This window comes from Rhinoderma darwinii, chromosome 6, assembly GCF_050947455.1.
Source record: "Rhinoderma darwinii isolate aRhiDar2 chromosome 6, aRhiDar2.hap1, whole genome shotgun sequence".
NCBI classification, from domain to species: domain Eukaryota; kingdom Metazoa; phylum Chordata; class Amphibia; order Anura; family Rhinodermatidae; genus Rhinoderma; species Rhinoderma darwinii.
Window position 1 is genome coordinate 71,320,198 of NC_134692.1, and position 22,322 is coordinate 71,342,519.

The 22,322-nt window shown below is 42.6% G+C and overlaps 1 protein-coding gene across 8 annotated transcripts in view; it reads left to right on the forward strand.

Moving 5' to 3' along the window:
• OSGEPL1 (O-sialoglycoprotein endopeptidase like 1) overlaps positions 1 to 22,322 on the forward strand; it is a 118,813-nt gene that overhangs the window by 34,229 nt on the left and 62,262 nt on the right. For all 8 annotated transcript variants that reach the window (XM_075831269.1, XM_075831271.1, XM_075831272.1 and 5 more), the window contains exon 3: positions 12,037 to 12,424. In XM_075831269.1, coding sequence (XP_075687384.1) covers positions 12,037 to 12,424 — 388 coding nt within the window. The remainder of the gene's footprint in view (positions 1 to 12,036; positions 12,425 to 22,322) is intronic.

The window sequence follows — 22,322 nt, forward strand, 5'->3', positions numbered from 1 at the left end:
AGCCAAGCATGCCCATGCCATCACACTGCCTCCACCATGTTTTACAGAGGATGTGGTGTGCTTTGGATCATGAGCTTTTCCAAGCCTTCTCCATACTTTCTTCCTCCCATCATTCTGTATTCGCTCTCATGAAGTGTTCTCTTTATGGTAGACTTAGATACTGATACACCTACTTCCAGGAGAGTGTTCTTCACTTGGGTAGATGTTGTGAAGGGGCTTTTCTTCACCATGGAAAGGATTCTGTGATCATCCAACACTGTAAACGTCCAGGCCTTTTAAAGTTGACGAGATCACCAGTGCGCTCTTTTTTTTTTTTTTCAACAATGTACCAAACTGTTGATTTGGCCACTCCTAACATTTGTGCTGTCTCTCTGATGGATTTCTTCATTTTTTTCAGCCTAATGATGGTCTGTTTCACTTGCACTGAGCGCTCCTTTGACCTCATGTTGTTGGTTCACAGCAACAGCTTCCAAATGCAAATGCCACACCTGGAATCAACTCCAGACCTTTTACCTGCTTAATGTTACGGTGCGTGGTGTGGACCCACTGTGCCGTACCGCGTAGTGGGGTGGTAGCTGGCCAAACAGGTATAGTACAGAGACTATAGTCCGGAAAGGGTACCTGTGGCAACTCTGACAGTAGCAAGGCAGGCTCGGCTGGGACCAGGTAGCAGGAAGATGTCAGGCGCGGAGTAGCAGGACAGGCGTGGAATACATCACAACACAACAACAGCTCAGCTCAGCACGGCCATTGACCAGGATAGCATGGGATACAGGATACAGGAACAGGGAACACTTGGAAACTGGAAGACACTAGGACACCACTTGCAAGACAAACTTTGTGTAACGAACAGCGCTCAGGCAAAGAACAAGAGGGAAGAGCCCTTTTTATAGTCCAGTAGCATTCTGGGCTTGATTGCAGACTTCCTGCAATTATGCTCGCACTGGCCCTTTAAGACTGTGCACGCGGGAGACAGTCTCGATACCAGGAAGTGAGTGCGAGCGCCTCACAGGGGGACGCCACTGCAGGGAACTCACATGTCTATGGCCGTGGCTGTCGAGGGGTAAGTCAGAACGACGGGCCGTGGCCATAGACGTTACACTTAATTGATGGAGTAACGAGGGAATAGCCCATGCAGCCCATTAAATAGCTTTTGAGATAATTGTCCAATTAGTTTTGGTCCCTCGAAAAAGAGGCAGCTACATATTAAGAGCTGTAATTCATAAACCCTTCCTCAAATTAGGATGTGAATACCCTCAAATTAAAGCTGCACTTCAAGCCCATATTGATTATATAACTGTATATTCAATATGATTTGGGTAACGGCTAAAATGCCAAAACTTGTCACTGTAAAAATAATTCTGGACCTAACTGTATATGCTGTGAGATTAAAATACCAATAAAGTGCCAGTGCTCCCGAATTGGATGATATATGGGTTGGAACTCAACCCCCAAATTCGGGCACAAAAAGTCACATAAGCAAATATTTACACATTAATATAGGCTAATAAGTAGACAGCCGATAGAAGTCAATTAGGGTAACCCGCTAGGTAAATTGCATACAAACCAAAAAAATGCCCCAAATATATTACTCACCCATATTATGATAAGTACCAGCCAGTGCACCATTACAGACCACAACCTCAGGACCCCAACGCGTGTTTCGCCGTCCACTTTCTCAAGGGGTTCTGAGATGGAGGGAAAAGTGGGGAGATTTTAGGTTCCAAAAGTCTATGCGAAGGACTAGAAATGACAAGATAGTAGAAAAAATCCATACCTACATTGATAAGTATGCGACCATCTGGTAGTTAGTTCAAAGCTGCTATTCAATAGTATAAGGGCCATCCATGTTCTTTTACATGGCAAATGGGTAACCCACAGCATTCAGACGCTATTCGCCGTGCCAAGCAACAGGAGGACCCGGAGTGCGCATATCTTGCGCTGTCCACATCATTACGTCCGCCCAAACGCAGCGAAAAGTGCTGTGCCTCACAAAACCCCTCAACATACCATTAACCGCCAATGGTCAAGAACCAACCAACAAAACTAATGACATCATAATACAAAAAAGATAGTGATACCCCACTACCCCCAAAAAACAAAATCATATAACTATAAGTGTTGATGCAATCATGGTCCAAAATATTTTAGACTGAAATTTGTGATAGGTATGTCAACTGATACCCCCAGTGAATTTATCCAGGTCAAAATTATAGATTATCAATATATCGGAAAGAATGAAGGAACAGAGACGCTTGTATATTCAAATATCCTTCTCTGGCGTTTATTCATCAAACAATTACAATAATATCTTTAGAAAAAGAAGTAGCTTGATACCAGCCAATCGTTTACAATGTGACGTTAATTTGGATTTGATTTAGCCAATAGCATATAATGACAATATATTTTGTCCTGAACCAATCATAGGCTTAGAAGACTTTTTAAATGTAAAACCATGAGTTCCCAAAATATACCATGTCATAGATGCTAGGAGTCAGACTGACACCCTCCCTTATAGTAAACAATGTCAAGGATGAGAGGTTCCTTACCAGAACAAAAATGGGTAAATCTTTATCTGTATTCTCCATACTAAGAAAGATTAAATAAGAAACATACAGCTTAGGGCCTGTTCACATCACCATTGCCCTTCCGTTGAGGGGTTCCGTTGACGGTTTCGGACGGAATCAATAGCGCAGTCGACTGCGCTATTGATTCCATCAAAACGATGGCACCCTGTCACGACGGTGACAGATGGAAACCATTAGCTAGGTTTCCGTCACCATTGAGTTCAATGGTGGGGGAAACGGAAGCTGAGGTTTCCGTTTGCCTTTCCGCTGAGGGGTTAACCCGACGGAAACCTCAGACAGAACCCCTCAACTGAAACGAACGCTGATGTGAACACACACTTACTAAAGAAAAAACATAGAATGGTTTTAGACAATGCTGACATAGATGTAATCGCTTTACAGCAACATGACTGTCACGTTGGGTTCGTGGACCTACTGGCCCGTACCACCTTGGCGGTGTGGCAGCTGGCCAACAGGGCGCAGGTCACAGTTCATATAAAGTACCTGTGCCATTTTGGACAGTAGCAAGGCAGGTTCGCCTGGGACTAGGCAGCGGGTAGACATCGGGCGTGGAGCAGCAGGACAGGCGTAGATACAGCACAGCACGACTTCAGCTCAGCACGGCACTCGACCAGGATAGCACGGGATACAGGAACAGGGAACACTGGAACTGGAAAACACTAGGAGACCATTTGCTTAGACAAACTAGGATATGAAAAACAACGCTCAGGCAAGGATCAGAAGGGCAGAGGCCTTCTTATAGTCCAGGAAATCATGTGAGTTGATGATTGTTTTAATGTGTGCGCTTTGGCCCTTTAAGAGCGGGAACGAGCGTGCGCGTGCACCCCACGGGACACAGCGGACCATGTCTGCGGGTATCGGGAGGTAAGTAAACCGGATGGCCCGCAGCCATGGACGCTACAATGACTTATTAACCTCAAAATGGATTCTTCAGGCCACAAGATGGCTTCCAAATATCCAAAATAAACGCCACCATACAAGATGAAGTTTACACAAAATGTAATAATTTAAACATATTCTAATCACTTTCACAATAAGGATACCTCTGGGAACTGTCCCAAATATTGAAAGAAGCCTTATTATTAAAAAGGTGCAAAGGATACCTTTTCCACTGTGCAATAGTAAATATACGTGGTTTTTCCCTTGAGTAATATATGTGTTTCACTGGATAAATACCAATGGGAATTTTTTGGTTAGAGCCTAACCAAAAAATTCCCATTGGTATTTATCCAGTGAAAAACAAAGGATACCTTTTCATTCAAACCCAAGGGAGGTTGGGTATGCAGCTTTACCATCCAACGCCATTCAACTTGTTCCAATCGCTTGAATAGATTGCCTCCATGAGATCCCAAAGAGAGCTTGTCTATTTCACGAATTCTTAAAGAGGCGTCACCACATTATAAGTTCCCTATCTTGTACATAATGTGATCGGCGCTGTAATGTAGATTACAGCAGTGTTTTTTATTTAGAAAAACGATCATTTTTGACGGAGTTATGACCTATATTAGCTTTATGCTAATGACTTTTTTTTTAATGGACAACTGGGCGTGTTTTTCCTTTTTGACCAAGTGGGCGTTGCACAGAGGAGTGTATGATGCTAACCAATCAGCGTCATACACTTCTCTCCATTCATTTACTCTGCACATAGTGATCCTCCGTTGTTCACTATGTGCTGTCACTTACTCACACATTAACGTTACTGAAGTGTCCTGACAGTGAATAGACATCACTACCAGCCAGGACGTGATGTCTATTCTGAATCCTGACACTTCGGTAACGTTTGTGTGAGATTTACAGCAAGGCAAGCGTAATCTCGCGTTACTCTGCACATAGTGATCCTGCGTTGTTCACTATGTGCTGTCACTTACTCACACATTAACGTTACTGAAGTGTCCTGACGGTGAATAGACATCACTACCAGCCAGGACGTGATGTCTATTCAGAATCCTGACACTTCGGTAACGTTTGTGTGAGATTTACAGCAAGGCAAGCGTAATCTCGCGAGATTAAGCTGTAAACTGTCATTTAAAATGAGATTACACTTGCTTTGCTGTCCAAGTTAATCTGATGTTCACCTGGTTTAGATTAAGTAGAGTAATAAATGTATCTAGCTCTTCTCTAGATCCTTGCTAGACAAACAGGACATTAGTCAATAAACCGCATCCATGATGCTACCTGTCCACTCAGACTATCCATCAGATTTTGCACCACATCACGTTCCCAAAAACCTAGGAAGAGTTTTACATATGAGGGGGCACACATGCCCCCATCGCAGTCCCTCTTCACTGTAGGTAGTACTTGTCTTTGAAGACAAAATAGTTATGACAAAGGACAAATTCCATCAATGTTACCAATAAGTCAATGAGGTCCCTTTCCAGGAAAAATTTGACTGCCTGTAGGCCATGACTGTGTTCAATACAGGTGTATAGGGACTCCGCGTCACAAGACACCAAGTCCTTAATCACTATGCCATCCAATCGTTTGAGAATGTCAGTAGAATCCTGAACTTAACCCCTTAGTGACCAGCCCATTTTAGGCCTTAATGACCAAGCTATTTTATTCGTTTTTCTATAGTCGCATTCAAAGAGCTATAACGTTTTTATTTTTTCGTCTACATAGCTGTATGAGGACTTGTTTTTTGCGGGATTAGTTGTGCTTTTTAATGGCACCATTTTTGGGTACATAGAATTTTTATATTAACTTTTTTATTAACCTTTTTGGGGGGGATTATAAAAAAAACCTGAAATTCCGCCATAGTTCTATGCGTTTTTAAATTGACGCCGTTCACTGTGCGACGTAATTAACATGTGACCTTTATTCTATGGGTCGGTACGATTACCGCGATACCACATATGTGGAGGTTTTTTTATGTTTTACGACTTTTGCACAATAAAAACACTTTTGAACTAAAATTATTTGTTTTTGCATCGTCGCTTTCCAAGAGCCGTAATTTTTTTATTTTTCCATCAATGTAGTGATTTTTTGGGCTTGTTTTCTGCGGGACAAGACGTAGTTTTGAATGGTACTGTTTTGGGGTACATGGGACTTATTGATTCATTTTTATTATGACTTTTTTGGGGGGCAATGGAAAAAAATTGCAATTTCGCCATAGTTTTTGGCGTTTTTTTTTTACGGTGTTCACTTTGCGGTTTAAATTACATATTAACTTTATTAATGGAGTCATTACGGTCGCGGCGATACCACATATGTGTACTTTTTTTTTTTTTTTTACACTTTTACTAAATAAAACCACTTTTTATGGAAAAAAATGGTTTTATTTATTTTTTTACTGTACTTTTAATTAATAATCTTTATTTCACTTTGATGACTTCTTTTATTAGTCCCACTAGGGGACTTTACTGTGCGATGTTCAGATCGCTGCTATAATGCTTTGGTATACTTCATATACCAGAGCATTATTGCCTGTCAGTGTAAATCTGACAGGCAATCTGTTAGGACGTGCCTCCGGCGCGTCCTAACAGGCATATGTCCAGGGCAGACCTGGGGGCTTTTATCAGTCCCCCGGCTGCCATGACACCCCATCGGAGACCCGCGATTTCATTCGCGGGCCGCCGATGGGTGACAGAGGGAGCGCACTCCCTCTGTAAACAAAGTTAAATGCCGCGGTCGCTATTGACGGCGGCATTTAACGGGTTAAACGGCCGCGATCGAAGTAAACTTCGATCGCGGGCGTTGGAGCAGGAGCTCAGCTGTCATCAGACAGCAGAGCCCCGGCTCCTGCCTGCACGGGAGACCCGTGCAGGACTTAGACTAGGCTGACGTGAAAAGGCGTCAGCCTAGCCTAAAGCCCAGTAGTGAATCACGTGAAAAGGCGTATTAGTGGTCACTAAGGGGTTAAGAAGACAAGTTTTCTACGTTCGGTCTTAAATAAAAATCCTAAAAGCAGCAAACAGGCTTGCATAAACTACCACAGCCTGAGAATATAGGGCGACCCGGAGGCCTGATCTAATAGCATATATATTTGTGGCCTGTTGATTGCACCTTTTATCTATTGACTTTACATTGTACTTGTGACCACCACCTCAGTCAGTTTTATGTGATTTAATTGATTTTAATGAGACAGCTGTTATACAGTTTTTTTTATTGGAGCTATTAAAGACATATTGTATCAATTATCTGTTGGATTACTATAAATTATAGTGGTATACATTTATTCGTCTCATAATGAAACGCTAGAAAAATTTGGCTTGTTCAGCTTGGAAAAAAAAGACTCCTTAGAGCTTATTAATATGTATATGTATATGTGTGGTCAATACAGAGAACTAGCTTGTGATTTATTCTTTCCAAGGACTTTACAAAGGACCAGAGGACGTTCATTGCGTGTGGAGGAAAGGCAATTTGACACAAATATAGGAAAGGGTTCTTTATAGAGTAGTCAATCTATGGAATCCTCTACCCCAAGAGGCAAATACTATGTCAGATTTTTTAAAAAGGACTAGATGCTTATTTAATTACGAATGCCATTGAGGTTTATAATTAATCTAGCAATAAATGGTGTATAATTGATTGAGAGAGGTTGAGATTGATAGACCTGTGTCTTTTTTTTAACCTGTCAGAATAAGTATACACAATATGGGAAGTACATCCCTAATTCATTAGCCCATTTGGGCATGAAGGAGCTATAGTAGCAATTCATAATTTCTAATATGATTTCTGTTATAGATCTGATTTAAATTGACTACTAAAATTTATGTTTAATATGGAGTTGGACCCTCTTTTGCGCCTCTAACAGCTTCCAATCTTCTGGGAAGGCTTTCTACAAGATTTTGGAGTGTGTATGTGGGAATTTGTGCCCATTCAGCCAAAAGAGCATTTGTGATGTCAGGCACAGATTAGGGATGCATGATGCATCGAAACTTCGATACTGTTTCGATGCCGTACACCCTCAAACAAATTAATACCGTTATTTCATGTATTTCCATACTAAGCTGTGTCGCTGCACTTAGCTTTGTACCACATGAATGTCTGAGAGCGGGGTTGTGGTTGTGTAATACAGCTATTGCCCTGCTCCTGAGTCCTGACAAGTGTGTGTGCGCGTTCAGCATGTTGTGATGCGACCAGCGCTGCACTAATGATTGCCAGTACTGAGGACAGAACATGGCGGGCGCACTGCAAAACACCCCCATGTTCTGTCTTCAGTGCCTGCGCCGCCGCACTCTAGTGCAGCGCCGGCCGCATCACCTCATGCTGACCGCACACTAGTTGTCAGGAGCGAGGCAATGGCTGTATTACACAGCTGCAGTCCCGCTCTAATGGCGGAGATCAGAGAAGCCTCTCATCTACGCCTCTATTTCCCTGAATCCTGCGATCAAAGCTGACCGCAGCATTCAGGAGGAAAATGAGAAGGGGGGATGCTCCATGGATCGCGTCACAGGGAATCCCTGTGATACGACTGAGGGACATACCATATTTGGGCAGGCAGCCCAGGGTCCATTGAAGGACTCCAGGGCTGTCTTACCATATTTCCTGTTGTTAGGGCATACTTAGGTATGTCCTAACAACTGCCTGTGTACTATCCGTACACAGGCTAATGTACTGGCATATACAGTGAAGGAAATAAGTATTTGATCCCTAGCTGATTTTGTAAGTTTGCCCACTGTCAAAGACATGAGCAGTCTAGAATGTTTAGGCTAGGTTAATTTTACCAGTGAGAGATAGATTATATATATATATAAAAAAAAAAAGAAAATCACATTGTCAAAATTATATATATTTATTTGCATTGTGCACAGAGAAATAAGTATTTCATCCCTTTGGCAACAAGACTTAATACTTGGTGGCAAAACCCTTGTTGGCAAGCACAGCAGTCAGACGTTTTTTGTAGTTGATGATGAGGTTTTCACACATGTTAGATGGAATTTTGGCCCACTCCTCTTTGCAGATCATCTGTAAATCATTAAGATTTCGTGGCTGTCGCTTGGCAACTCGGATCTTCAGCTCCCTCCATAAGTTTTCGATGGGATTAAGGTCTGGAGACTGGCTAGGCCACTCCATGACCTTAATGTGCTTCTTTTTGAGCCACTCCTTTGTTGCCTTGGCTGTATGTTTCGGGTCATTGTCGTGCTGGAAGACCCAGCCACGAGCCATTTTTAATGTCCTGGTGGAGGGAAGGAGGTTGTCACTCAGGATTTGACGGTACATGGCTCCATCCATTCTCCCATTGATGCGGTGAAGTAGTCCTGTGCCCTTAGCAGAGAAACACCCCCAAAACATAATGTTTCCACCTCCATGCTTGACAGTGGGGACGGTGTTCTTTGGGTCATAGGCAGCATTTCTCTTCCTCCAAACACGGCGAGTTGAGTTAATGCCAAAGAGCTCAATTTTAGTCTCATCTGACCACAGCACCTTCTCCCAATCACTCTCAGAATCATCCAGATGTTCATTTGCAAACTTCAGACGTGCCTGTACATGTGCCTTCTTCAGCAGGGGGACCTTGCGGGCACTGCAGGATTTTAATCCATTACGGCGTAATGTGTTACCAATGGTTTTCTTGGTGACTGTGGTCCCAGCTGCCTTGAGATCATTAACAAGTTCCCCCCGTGTAGTTTTCGGCTGAGCTCTCACCTTCCTCCGGATCAAGGATACCCCACGAGGTGAGATTTTGCATGGAGCCCCAGATCGATGTCGATTGACAGTGATTTTGTATGTCTTCCATTTTCTTACTATTGCACCAACAGTTGTCTCCTTCTCACCCAGCGTCTTACTTATGGTTTTGTAGCCCATTCCAGCCTTGTGCAGGTCTATGATCTTGTCCCTGACATCCTTAGAAAGCTCTTTGGTCTTGCCCATGTTGTAGAGGTTAGAGTCAGACTGATTAATTGAGTCTGTGGACAGGAGTCTTTTATACAGGTGACCATTTAAGACAGCTGTCTTTAATGCAGGCACCAAGTTGATTTGGAGCGTGTGACTGATCTGGAGGAGGCTGAACTCTTAATGGTTGGTAGGGGATCAAATACTTATTTCTCTGTGCACAATGCAAATAAATATATATAATTTTGACTGTGATTTTTCAGTTTTTTTTTTGTTTTTTTTATATCATCTATCTCTCACTGGTAAAATTAACCTAGCCTAAAAATTCTAGACTGTTCATGACTTTGACAGTGGGCAAACTTACAAAATCAGCAAGGGATCAAATACTTATTTCCTTCACTGTATGCTAAATATAGAAGAAAACAAGTAGAAGAACCCGAGTACCTGGAGCTTTTCTTTATTACAATGTAGGCAGCTACCTTTCCACTTGAACCACACCAGAATAATGCAGACTATTCTTCTTCTTGTATTTGTTTCAGCCAAAGCTGACAATCTTGGGTACAGAAGGAGCCAACTTCCTTTGTTAATTGCATTTTCACTAGAGGCATCAGCAGGGTTAGACAGGAGAGATTAGAGTTCTCTCCAATCCAGGGTGTTGCTCCAAGGTGGTGGCTGTCACTTTGGTTTGGAGCCAATTTCATCTCTTTTTCCATTGATTATGAGTAAAGATTTGTTTTGGGCAATATCTTACAGATGTATTTCTCTAACCCCTTAAGCCTTCATGACGTACCTGTATGTAATGAAGAGTCTTAACTAAAGTTTCTATAATGTACATGTACAGAAGCTGTGGCAGCGTGATTAACAGAGGAAGCCCGATGGCGATTGACGGCCGGGCTCCTGCTGTAATGAGAAACCTCTAATCTCTGCTATTAACCCATTAAATGCTGCAGTCAATAGGGACTGTGGCATTTAACCCCTTAATGACCGGGCCTGAAAAGACCAGCTCAATTTTTCTGTTTTTGCCTCTCTGCGCTTCAGCAGCCATAACTTTTTTTATTTTTTCATTGACGTGGCTGTATGAGGCCTTGTTTTATGCGAGAAAAATAGTATTTTTTTTTCCTCACAGATTGGTGGTAAAAAAAATATTTTTTACGCCGTTAATATAGGAAAAAGCGATTCTCTGAATAGTTTTTTTTGTTTATTTTTTATCCCGTTCACGTTTCACATTAAATAAATATTACGGTCGTGTAGATACCTAATATGCGTAGGTTTTTTGTTTTTATTTAGTGTAGGGACAATACAATGTATTTTATGCAAAATAAAGACTCTTTTTGGGACTTTTTTTATTTATTTATTTGTTTTACTTTTTTTTTTTTAATCCCATCAAGGGATAACTTTATTTGTAACTTTATTTTTTACTTGTAATGTATTAGCATACTCCTGTATGCTAATACATTACACTGTGTCACTATGACACAGGCTGCTGATCGGGCAGCACATAGTGTGCCCGAACAGCAGGCACATGGAACAGACAGCCCTGGGGTCCTTTGTAGGTCCCCAGGGCTAACTGCAGAGGGATTCCCCGGTGTTTGAGCGCATCACTGGAATCCCGGTGATGCGATCAAAGAGGGGAATTCCCTTTGATCTTGCCGCGGTCACGGACCGCGGTAATCAAAGAGTTAAACAGCTGGGGTTGGAATGTTTGCCGCCCCCAGCTGTGTTCAGGAGGCTGCTCTAAGATCAGGAGCTGTTAGTAACAGCTCCTGCTTAGAGGACGAGCGCTCTCACGAGCGCTCATCAGCCTGATCTGCAGCGACGCCAAAAGACGTCTCTGTAGATTAAGCACCCGCACCGCCTGACGTCAAAAGACAGTGGGCGGTCGGGAAGGTGTTAAAGAGCTTGACAGAGGGGGGGGGGGCTCCCTCTGCCTGCCAATTGTGCCCTGCCCTGGGATCGCGAGGTGCGGTTAACCTATCAAAGGTCCCCAGGTTTGTCATAGCTAAGTGCCTTTTAGGCCATTCCGGAGGCATGCTACACTGACAGGCAATAATGCTTTGGAATACTATGTATTGCAAAACATTATACAATCAATCAAATTATCACAGCTTCAAGTCTCCTAGTGGGCGAAAAAAAAGTTTCATATATTTAAATGTTTCAAATTTGCAAACAATAAAAAAAAATACACATAGGGCACCGTTGAAATTGTAACGACCCATAAAATAGAGTTTGCATAATATTTATTTATACCTCAGGGCGCATGGCATAAAAAAAAACAAAAAACTGGCATATTTGTTTTTATGACCACGTCACTCACCCTAATTTTTTGTTAAGAAAAGTTATTCAAGAAATTATACCCCAAAATGGTACCAATAAAACAGACCAATCCCACAAAAAAAAGCCACCATGTCAATGGAAAAATAAAAAAGTTATGGCTCTTGAAATGTCACACTGAAAAAACTAAAATAATTTCTGAGTCCTGAAAGCCCAAAACGGCTGGTAATTGAGGGGGTAAGTAATCTAAATCTTTTGTTCATATTGTTTGAAAAACAGTGTATGGACCAGAGAATTACATAGTTACATAGTTAGTACGGCTGGAAATAGACATACGGTATATCTAATTTATTTATGTTCTACAAGTGTTTTGTTTTGCTATTCAAAAAAATTTCTTCTATTGCAGAACAGGAGGCATTATACCAAGTGTGGCGCAACAACTTCATAAAGATAACATTGACAGAGTTGTTAATGAAGCCGTTTTGTCGAGTGGCATCTCTCTGCATGATGTTTCGGCCATTGCTACAACAGTGAAGCCTGGGCTTGCATTAAGTCTTGGAGTCGGTCTTTCATACAGTTTAAACTTGGTCAAACATTATAACAAACCTTTTATCCCGATACATCATATGGAAGCTCATGCATTAACTATTCGTTTATTGCACCAAGTAGAATTTCCATTTCTAGTGCTTTTAATTTCAGGAGGCCACTGCATCTTGGCTGTGGCAAATGGTATATCAGACTTTTTGCTGCTTGGACAGTCACTGGATGCATCGCCAGGTGAAGCCTTAGACAAGGTATTGTCATCTTGTTTCCTGTTTAATGACTATAGTAATGTGTAACATGTAGCAGTATATAAGGGATGAAGGAGAATAAACAAAATGTGCTTCAAAAATTTTCAGAAATATATCAAATATTTAATTAATCTTAAGTCTCCATTGGAACACAGGATTATTACGATTCTTGACGGTCCCTTCTCTGGGGAACCTACCAGAGTACTCCGTACCAGTCAAGCTGATATGTGCACATAGTACTTTGATCACTTCGGCAGATATTCGGTTAAAATTGAAAAAACAAAATTCTGGCTCCTGATTATGGCATACAATAACAGATAAGCACCTACTCAACTTTAAAGTGTAGCTAAATGTTCGACAAACTTCTGACATGTCATAGTGACATGTCAGAAGTTTGTATTGGTGGGGGTCCGAGCACGGAGACCCCTACCAATCACTAGAACGAAGCAGCTGAAGCATTCGTGTGAGCACTCAGCTGCTTAGTTTCTGTTCGGCTTTTCCCGGAAATAAATGTATCGTAGTACGGACTCATAGACTTTCTATTGAGTCCGTATACCGATACATTTATTTCCGGAAAAAGCTGAACAGACACGAAGCAGCTGAGCGCTCACACGAATGCTTCAGCTGCTTAGTTCTAGCGATTGGTAGGGGTCTCCGTGCTCGGACCCCCACCAATACAAACTTCTGACATGTCACTATGACAAGTCAGAAGTTTGTCCAACGTTTAGCTACACTTTAAATCCCTGACATTCCAAAACTGACAAACCTGTTGTCCCCGTCGGTCTTTGCTTACACTGAAACAATGACAGTGGCAACAGCAGTGATGTTATCATGTTTGTCACATGATCATCAGTTTCATATGTAGGTTAAAACATAGTCATTAGCCGTAACAGATACAGCTGTGTAGGAGGATTAAAACTGGGTGAAGAATAGCCAAACTCTTCTACAAAGGTGAGGTGGACAGTTTCATGTCACAGGTCCACCATGGCAAGACTAAGCATAGCAACAAGACACAAAGTAGTTCTACTGCTTCAGCAAGGTCTCTCCCAGGCAAAGATTTCAAAGCAGACTGGGGTAATAAGATGTACTGTTCAAGCTCTTTTGAAGAAGCACAAAGAAACGGGCAACATTGAGGACCGTAGAACCAGTGATCGGCCAAGGAAACTTAGTGCATCAGATCAAAGACACATCATGCATACTTCCCTTCAAAATCAAAAGATATCAAGCAGTGATAGAATAAAGATAAGATTTCCAGAAGATAGGATAAAGGTAAAACTTGCATAGGATACGTGATCCTAACAATGCTGATAATTTTCAATAGTTGAATTCTGCTATTTATTTGTAAAGGAAGATCCTTCCATCTATTTAATTCAGACTTAATTTTACCAATGATTAGGTCATATTTGGAGTGGTATATTTAGTGTGGATCTCTATTGATCTTTATCCCTAAATATTTTATATTATACTTAACTACGCTTACTCTAGCAAACACTTCATCCATTATGTCTGTCAAACTATGACCACTTCTGGTCGGCCGCCGTGTTTTGCTTTTGTGATTATTCCATGTTCCAAGTAATACTAATTTATTATTATCCATTCATATATATATATATATATATATATATATATAGCAGAAGAAAATTTGCAGCACTCCAACATGAAAAAAATGGTGGTTTATTCAATCCAAAATAACAGCAACGTTTCAATCCTACAATAGGATCTTTATCAAGCCTGGCTTGATAAAGATCCTATTGTAGGATTGAAACGTTGCTGTTATTTTGGATTGAATAAACCACCATTTTTTTCATGTTGGAGTGCTGCAAATTTTCTTCTGCTATATATGATTATACGTCCGAGGATCGGGACGTTTTTGCCTGGCACCTGGTCGATTATTTCTATGTGAGTGCTGCTGTCTTCTTGTGTGCTATATATATATATATATATACACTACCGTTCAAAAGTTTAGGGTCACTTAGAAATTTACTTATTTTTGAAAGAAGAGCACAGTTTTTTCCAATGAAGATAACATTAAATTAATCAGAAATACACTCTTTACATTGTTAAAACAATATGGGCTTTAAATACCACCAGGGGTGGTCACCCCGTTGGTATATTAGTTTAGCCTAGTAGATGCAGTTAGAGTTTGTTCTCTGTCTGCTGCACCTGCATATTGTTGTACTAGGACTAGCTGGCTGCGCTGTATGAGGATGTGGACCAGTATATATTTACTCGTTCAGCTGCTACCTACTAAGCCCTTATAAGGGCTAATGCCTCGTACCAGTCAGTCACAGAAATTGCCCTACGCGTTTCATTGCTGTCAATGATATCTGCCGCAATTCATCAGGGGCCTGCAGTTGGTAAGTATTATTTATTTAATTATTAGCGCTTCAGTTTGCTAGCCGGCTAGCAAACTGAACCGACGTTGGGCATGATTGAATGTCTCTCTATGCATTGCACACTAATAATTAAATAAATAAATAATACTTACCAACTGCAGGCCCCTGATGAATTGCGGCAGATATCATTGATAGCAATGAAACGCGTAGGGCAATTCCTGTGACTGACTGGTACGAGGCATTAGCCCTTATAAGGGCTTAGTAGCTAGCAGCTGAACCAGTAAATATATACTGGTCCACATCCTCATACAGCGCAGCCAGCTAGTCCTAGTACAACAATATGCAGGTGCAGCAGACAGAGAACGAACTCTAACTGCATCTACTAGGCTAAACTAATATACCAACGGGGTGACCACCCCTGGTGGTATTTAAAGCCCATATCCGGATTACTGTTGGACTATTTGGATTAATAAAAAATTATAAAATATCAATAAAAATAGAAAAATCCAAGACAAAAAATCCAGTATCTAATATCAGCTGTGTATCCGGTTTAAACAAATTATAGGCTTTCTTGTATATATACCTCAGTTATCCAGCAAGTCACAGAGTCTATAGTGGCAATGTAAGTGCATCTGCACTTGAAGCAAGTAATAATATTATTGCAATCTGCATAGTTATCTAACATAGGCAGGTTGTATTTTTAATCAATTACATTGACATCGCTACCCATTCAAAGCATATATCCCTAACGATATGAACCAGTGATAAATTGAATTATACTAGGGAAAACAAACCAGACATCTCTAATACACAGTGAACTATAGACATATTTCTCAGCAGTAATCAATTAAACATTTAGGAGGTCCCAGGTAACCTTAAATAGAGCCCAAATACCTTCAGAAAGCGTAACGTATGCGGCAGTATATATATATATATATATATATATATATATATAGGGTGGGAAACTTGTGCTGCCTACGGACTCCAGGAAATGAGAATTTTAGGTAAATTTTCCACTTCCTGATCGTCCTACGGCAGCACACTTAAGGGACTTAACAAGCAACCTTCAGAAGAAAATAAGTCGAGCCTATAGTGTTTAATGAAGGTCGAGAAAGAAGACCAAGTGGCTGCTTTGCAGACCTGGTCTAAGGGGACATGGCATCTTTCTGCCCACGATGTGGATGTGGACCTGGTTGAGTGGGCCTGAATATCTAAGGGGGACTCTAGGCCTTCCAAGGAGTAGCAGTCCCTGATGATTTCTTTGAGCCATCTAGCTAGTGAGGCTTTGCTGGCTTTTTCCCCCTTATTTGGCCCCTGAAATTGGAGAAACAGCCCTTTGGATTGTCTAAAGGGGGCCGTTATTTCTAGATAGGCAAGTAGGGACCTCCTTACATCTATGCATTGTGAATCAATAGGGGTATCAGAGGCTGAGTCTACTGATAGGACCGGCAAAACTATCTTTTGATTTAAGTTGGAGCTGGATGGTACTTTTGGTAAGAACCCTGGCATTGTTCTAAGGATAACACACTCGAGGGAAATAAGGCTCTTTACAGGACAGAGCTTACAATTCGCCAATCTGCCTTGCGGAGGTAATTGCTATCAAGAATAGAGTTTTATATGAGAGTAGCTTAAGGCTTATACTATGAAGCGGCTCAAATGGGGCACGGCTGACGTGCTTCAAAACAATGGGCAATTCCCAAGAGGGCAGAGGATTGCCTTAATTTTTTAACTGCTTTCAGGAATCTGGTACTCAGTGGATGGTTGGAGAACCTCCCCTCTGAATTGGCATTAATGGCCATTAAATGCACTTTTAATGTATTGGGCTTGAGGCCTTTCTGGTATCCCTCTTGCAGAAACTGTAATACTGTGGACACTGTATCTGGGGACCTGTCATTGACCTAACACCATTTTGAAAATATAAGCCATATTCGAGAATATATTTTCGTCGTACTGGGTTTCCTGGAGGCTAATAGGGTATTAACTACTTCATCAGAGAAGCCCTTATTTTTTAGAGACTGTCGTTCAGTTTCCATGCCGTTAACTGTAACCTGTCTAACGTGGGATGAAACCAATCCTCCTTTAGCAGGAGATCTGGACGTAACGGGAGTTTCCAAAAGTTCAATTTTGAACTTTTTCTTTACAAAGAACTGGTTCAGATATGTTAAATCTATTACTAACCGCGACTTGGCTTCCTTTTTTGGAACGGCAAAGATAGGGGAGTACAGTCCCCGACCCCGCTGATGATACGGGACTTCCTCCAATGCTCCCTTCCTTATGTAGTCCTGAATAAGACTGAGAACAATAGGATTTCTTCCTCTATTTATACAGAATCTGTTCTTTGGAACAGTGTTTAGTTCTAGCGAATAGACATTCTGGATGGTGTATCTGACCCAAGCATCTGTGGACGTTTTTAGCCATAGGTGAACAAACTTTCCTAGTCTTCCACCTACTGGACACTCCTCTCTTGGCGTCATAAGTTAGGATTTCTTTGAAAGGATGACTTCTTCCTGAAGGAGGGGTTACCCTCCTGCTCTTTGGAGGACATGGGAAGGAAACCCCTTTTTCATCATTTTATTAATTTAAGGATGTCTTCCAGCTGAGGGCCGAAGAGAGATGAAATTGTAGGGAACAGAAATGATTCTTAGATGGCACGTCCCCTGTCCATTGCTTGATCCAGAGGGTTATTAGAGAGAGCCAGGGATCTGGAAGAGCACTTCAAGACATCCAGAGGCTCATCACACAAAAATTCTGCAGCTGCTTTCATGAGAGGGATATTGTGCAAGATCTTCTCTCTCGGTACACCTTCCTCCAGATCTTGAGAGAGCTGACTAAGCCATGTATGAAGGGCTCTGGCAACCGGGATGGAAGCTGATGCCACTTTACACGCCGCAGCCGACGATGAGTAGGCTTTTTTTTTATATAGAATCAGCTCTGCGATCCATTGGATCCTTTAAGAGTCAGGACTCCTCTGAAGGAAACACAGATTTCTTCGACAATCTAGCGACAGCAAGATCAATTTTGGGCGGAACATCCCAGTTAGAACTAAACTTGGGATCTGTTTTGTAGGTGTGTTTAAACATCGCCCCTTGATCAATGAGCCTCTCCGGCTTATCCCAATCTGTAATAACAGGATGGGAGGGAAGGACTCTGTCTTTATTGACCGGAAAATAATAAAGTTGTTCCTTTTTGGTTTTAAGAGACACATCTTTATTGGTCTCAACGGTCAGTTTGACTGCTTTCAGCAAGTGCGGGACCTTGTCTTTATCTAACAGATAAATATTCTCTAAGGGTTTCCCATCAGAGTCCTCTGAATCCAGATCCTCCTCCGAAAGATCATATTCGGAAGGGAAATGCAGAGAGGGCGTCTGCTTTCTACCTTTTAGATTTTTTCAGCATAGCAGCCGACTTAATCTCCTGAAAGGTATCTGATCTTTAAACCAGGACAGAAACCCAAGGGCTTCAGTATGGAAGGATTGTTCAGGAGGTCTGCAAGATGAGCAGAAACTCTGGTCCCAATCCCCTGGCAACGGTTGCTGACAACCTTTACACATATTGTGCTTGGATTTCCTTTTACGTACCTCCATCAAGTACCTCACTCACAGTCATAATGGACTACATTGGGTTAATGTGTGAGGTACATGATGGGGTTAATTACTATTAATGTGAGGCACATGGAGGTTTAAAATTCATAACACCACGTGCCTCACATTAATAAGTGACTTCATTTCCCTCACATAATGGCAACATTGGGGTTAATGTGGGTCGCATTAACCCCAATGTTCCTTAATGCTGGCTGAAAAAAATACTAGTGCCTACTGTAGTGCAATTATTTCAAGCTTTTGCTCTGTTCTAACTAATACCTGCCTGGGGCTGGACTGTCACTACACTGCAGAGCCGTCCGAATTCCACACTAGCGGCATGAGCGACACAGGCACGTGATCAAGAACCGACTGCCTGTGCCACTTGCGACATTCCCCTCCCTCTTCTCACATACTCAGATTATCATTGGTGGCAGTAGAGAAAGGAGACAGCAGGGTATATAGGGGCAGCAGGGTATATAAGGGGCAGCAGGGTATATCTGGGCAGCAGGGTATATATGAGGCAGCAGGGTGTATAAGGAGCAGCTGGGTATATAGGAGGCAACCGGGTATATAAGGGGTAGCACGGTATATAGGTGCAGCAGTGTATATAAGGAGCAGCAGGGTATATAGGGGCAGCAGGCAGCACCGCATCTGCCATGAGGCCAGGTGAGCCGACGGCCTCAGGCGGCACCACCTACCCAAACGGGGGGGGCGGCATTTTCAGCCCGGGACGGACTGGACCGGGGGGAGGGGCCATGCAGACGCACATAGCAGACGTGCCGAACGTCTGTAACACTCCTCCTCCTCTCTGATGCTGTACACAGCACATGCAGCCAGAGAGGAGCAAGTCTGCAGGAGGAGCGACGAGCAGCACGAGGTAAGTTCCTGCCTTGCTGGGACCGGGACCCATGACGTGAGTATACTGCAAGGGGGAGTCTTGGCATTTTACCGACAGCAGAGGGCTCTATGGGGCTGGAATAATCTACCCCATAGAGCCCTCACATCACTATAATGGAAGGATTAGTGTGGGTGGGGGTGGGTCTGAGCGTCTGTCTGACTTACTGCAGAGAGCTCTATAGGGGGGGGGATTCTGCCCCCCCCCCCCTTTAGAGCAGTCAGTCAGATGCTCAGACCCCCCTAACCTTTTTAGTATAGTAACTAGTCAGGGCTCTATGGTGGGGGGATAACTCCCCCCTATAGAGCCCTCTGCTGTCAGTAAAACGCCCAGACCCCCCCCCCCTTGCAGTATACTCCTGGCTTTGTAGCTTTCCTGTGCTTAATTAGCGTGGGAAAGCTACAATCAGGGCTGTGACTGGTGAGTCTCACAGTCACTCCCAGTGCACACTGCATGCGGCAGCCAGTCTGACTGTGAGTCTCTGACCAGTCACCACCCACACGCAGCAGAGAGACAGGAGAGACTAATAGTGCCTGTCATTAAATAAACCCTCAATTACTACAGTTTCAGACACATTGACTGACAGCTTCTATAGTGTAGTGGTTAGCTTGTCTGCCTTACACATGGAAGGTTGCTGGTTCAAATCCCAGCTGGGGTTTTTTTTTTTTTATATTAATATCTTGTTTTGGGCTTTGTTCACACTAGCATTAATATACGTTTACCTCTCTTCCGTCAGAGGAAGAGAGGATCGATACGTTAAACGGAAAGCAACGGCTCCATTAGAATTACCATTGCTTTCAATGGTAATTCTTTTGTATCAGTTGCTTTCCGTTTGTCTCCGTTCGCTAGGTTTCCGTTCTTTTGAACGGAAATAAAAGTTCTGCAGACTGCACTTTTGTTTCCTTTAAAAAAAAACGGAAACTTAGTGAACGGAGACAAACGGAAAGCAACTGATACAAAATAATTACCATTGAAAGCAATGGTAATTCTAATGGAACCGTTGCTTTCCGTTTAACGTATTGATCCTCTCTTCCTCTGACGGAAAAGAGGTAAACGTATATTAATGCTAGTGTGAAAGAAGCCTTAGGGCCTGTTCACATCAGCGTTGGCTTTCCGTTCTGGGGTTCCGTCGGAGGTAACCCCGCAACGGAAAGTCAAACTGAAACCACAGTTCCGTTTCTGTCACCATTAGCGCAGTCGACTGCGCTATTGATTCAGTCACAAAAACGGAAACCATTAGCAATGTTTCCGTCACCATTGATTTCAATGGTGACTGAAACGGAAGCTGTGGTTTCAGTTTGACTTTCCGTTGCGGGGTTCACCCGACGGAAATCTCCCACGGAACCTCGGAAAGGAAAGCCAACGCTGATGTGAACAGGCCCTAATCCTTCCCCATAATCCTGCCCCCGCTAATTAAAATAAATATATTATATAATGTATATAGCGCTGTATCCGTCAGGTCAGCGGGACTGACTGATTCAGTGTCAGCGAGTCCTGCAGGATCGAGCTGTTACCGATCACATCTAAGTTCATAACTTAGATGTGATATATTTAGATAGGTATTACCCTCTTACAATTTTATATATAATATGTTGGAGTAATTCACACTAGGTGTACACCACCAATTATCGATATATGAACAAAGGAACGGGGAGTGGGAAAAGTAGTGTGTTACATCAATGTTAAAAATAAAAAATACTTTATTGAATAATTATTAAAAACAATGTTAGATGAAAAAAATTTTGACGTTGTGCCAAAGTCCCCTAGATTGGCACACTGAGACAATATTATGTCTAAATTAATTGCTTCGTTTTATTAAAGATATATGTGTCTAGCCTCCCCCTGTGTATGTGCGAGGAGGCTCTGCAATAGTCCCTGATCCAGAGATTAAAGTGTTAATTATTAGCAAATGGCTGTCCCCCTCAGTATCAATGACGAGACAGTCAACCTGCATATGACACTAAAGGTTCCTCCAACGGGCTGTAATTAAAGCCCTGCGGTGGAGAAATCCCTGCATCAATACAACCATATGGGTTGTATGTGCATGTGTCCCATGCAAGTAGACACGGCACAGCAGAGTTGAGACTGTTGCGTGCTAGCTAGTCCTCTATGTATGAGCTTGACATAGCAGAGCTGTAACTGCTCCGTGAGGAAAACTCTGCAGGAGGAGTAACTGATCAGATAGTGTGCTCACACAGTGATCTCCAGTCCCACGTAACCATTAGTATTCTGCCTGTCAGGCAGTTGTATCACTAAATCGAGGTGTGTTTACTTTGTGCAGATAAGGCTGCCGAGGTCAGTCACATACACATGGGAAGGGTTGAGAGAAGGTGAGCCGCGATCAGCTGTTTGAGTGTATTCACAGCTCAAACATAGCTCGGCATAGCAGAGTTGTGACTGCTACGTGAGGACAATTCTACAGGAAAGAGTGTGTTCTCTTTGTGCAGACTATGCTGCCAGAGTCAGTCACATACACATGAGAAGGGTAGAGAGTAAGTGAGCTGCGATCAACTGTTTGAGTGTATTCACAGCTCAAACATAGCTCGGCATAGCAGAGCTGTAACTTGCTATGTGAGAACAACTACAGGGAGGAATAACTGACGGGCAGGCGGCCACACAGGTAGTGTGCCTCAGCAATGATCTCCAATCCCACGTAACTGTAAGTGTTCTGCCTGTCAGGCAGTTATATTACTAGATCGAAGTTTGTTTTCTTTGTGCAGATCAGGCTGCCGAAGTCAGTCACATACACATGGGAAGGGCTGAGAGGAGGTGAGCCGCGGTCAGCTGTTTGAGTGTGCTCGCAACTCAAGCATAGCTCAGCTCCGTCCCTCCATGTATTGTGACCGAGTCTGCAGCCCAACATGCGGTATTGACGTGCTTAAGTCCCTGACCAGGGCAGATATTCTGCCAGATAAATGATTCAATCAAATTGTTATTTGAACAGTACGGAGCAATGTGTGACCATCTAACATTGTGATGAAGAAGCCGGAAGTACCGGCGAAACGGCGAAACGCGCGTCGGGTGTCTTTTAAAATCATCACAATGTTAGATGGTCACACATTGCTCCGTACTGTTCAAATAACAATTTG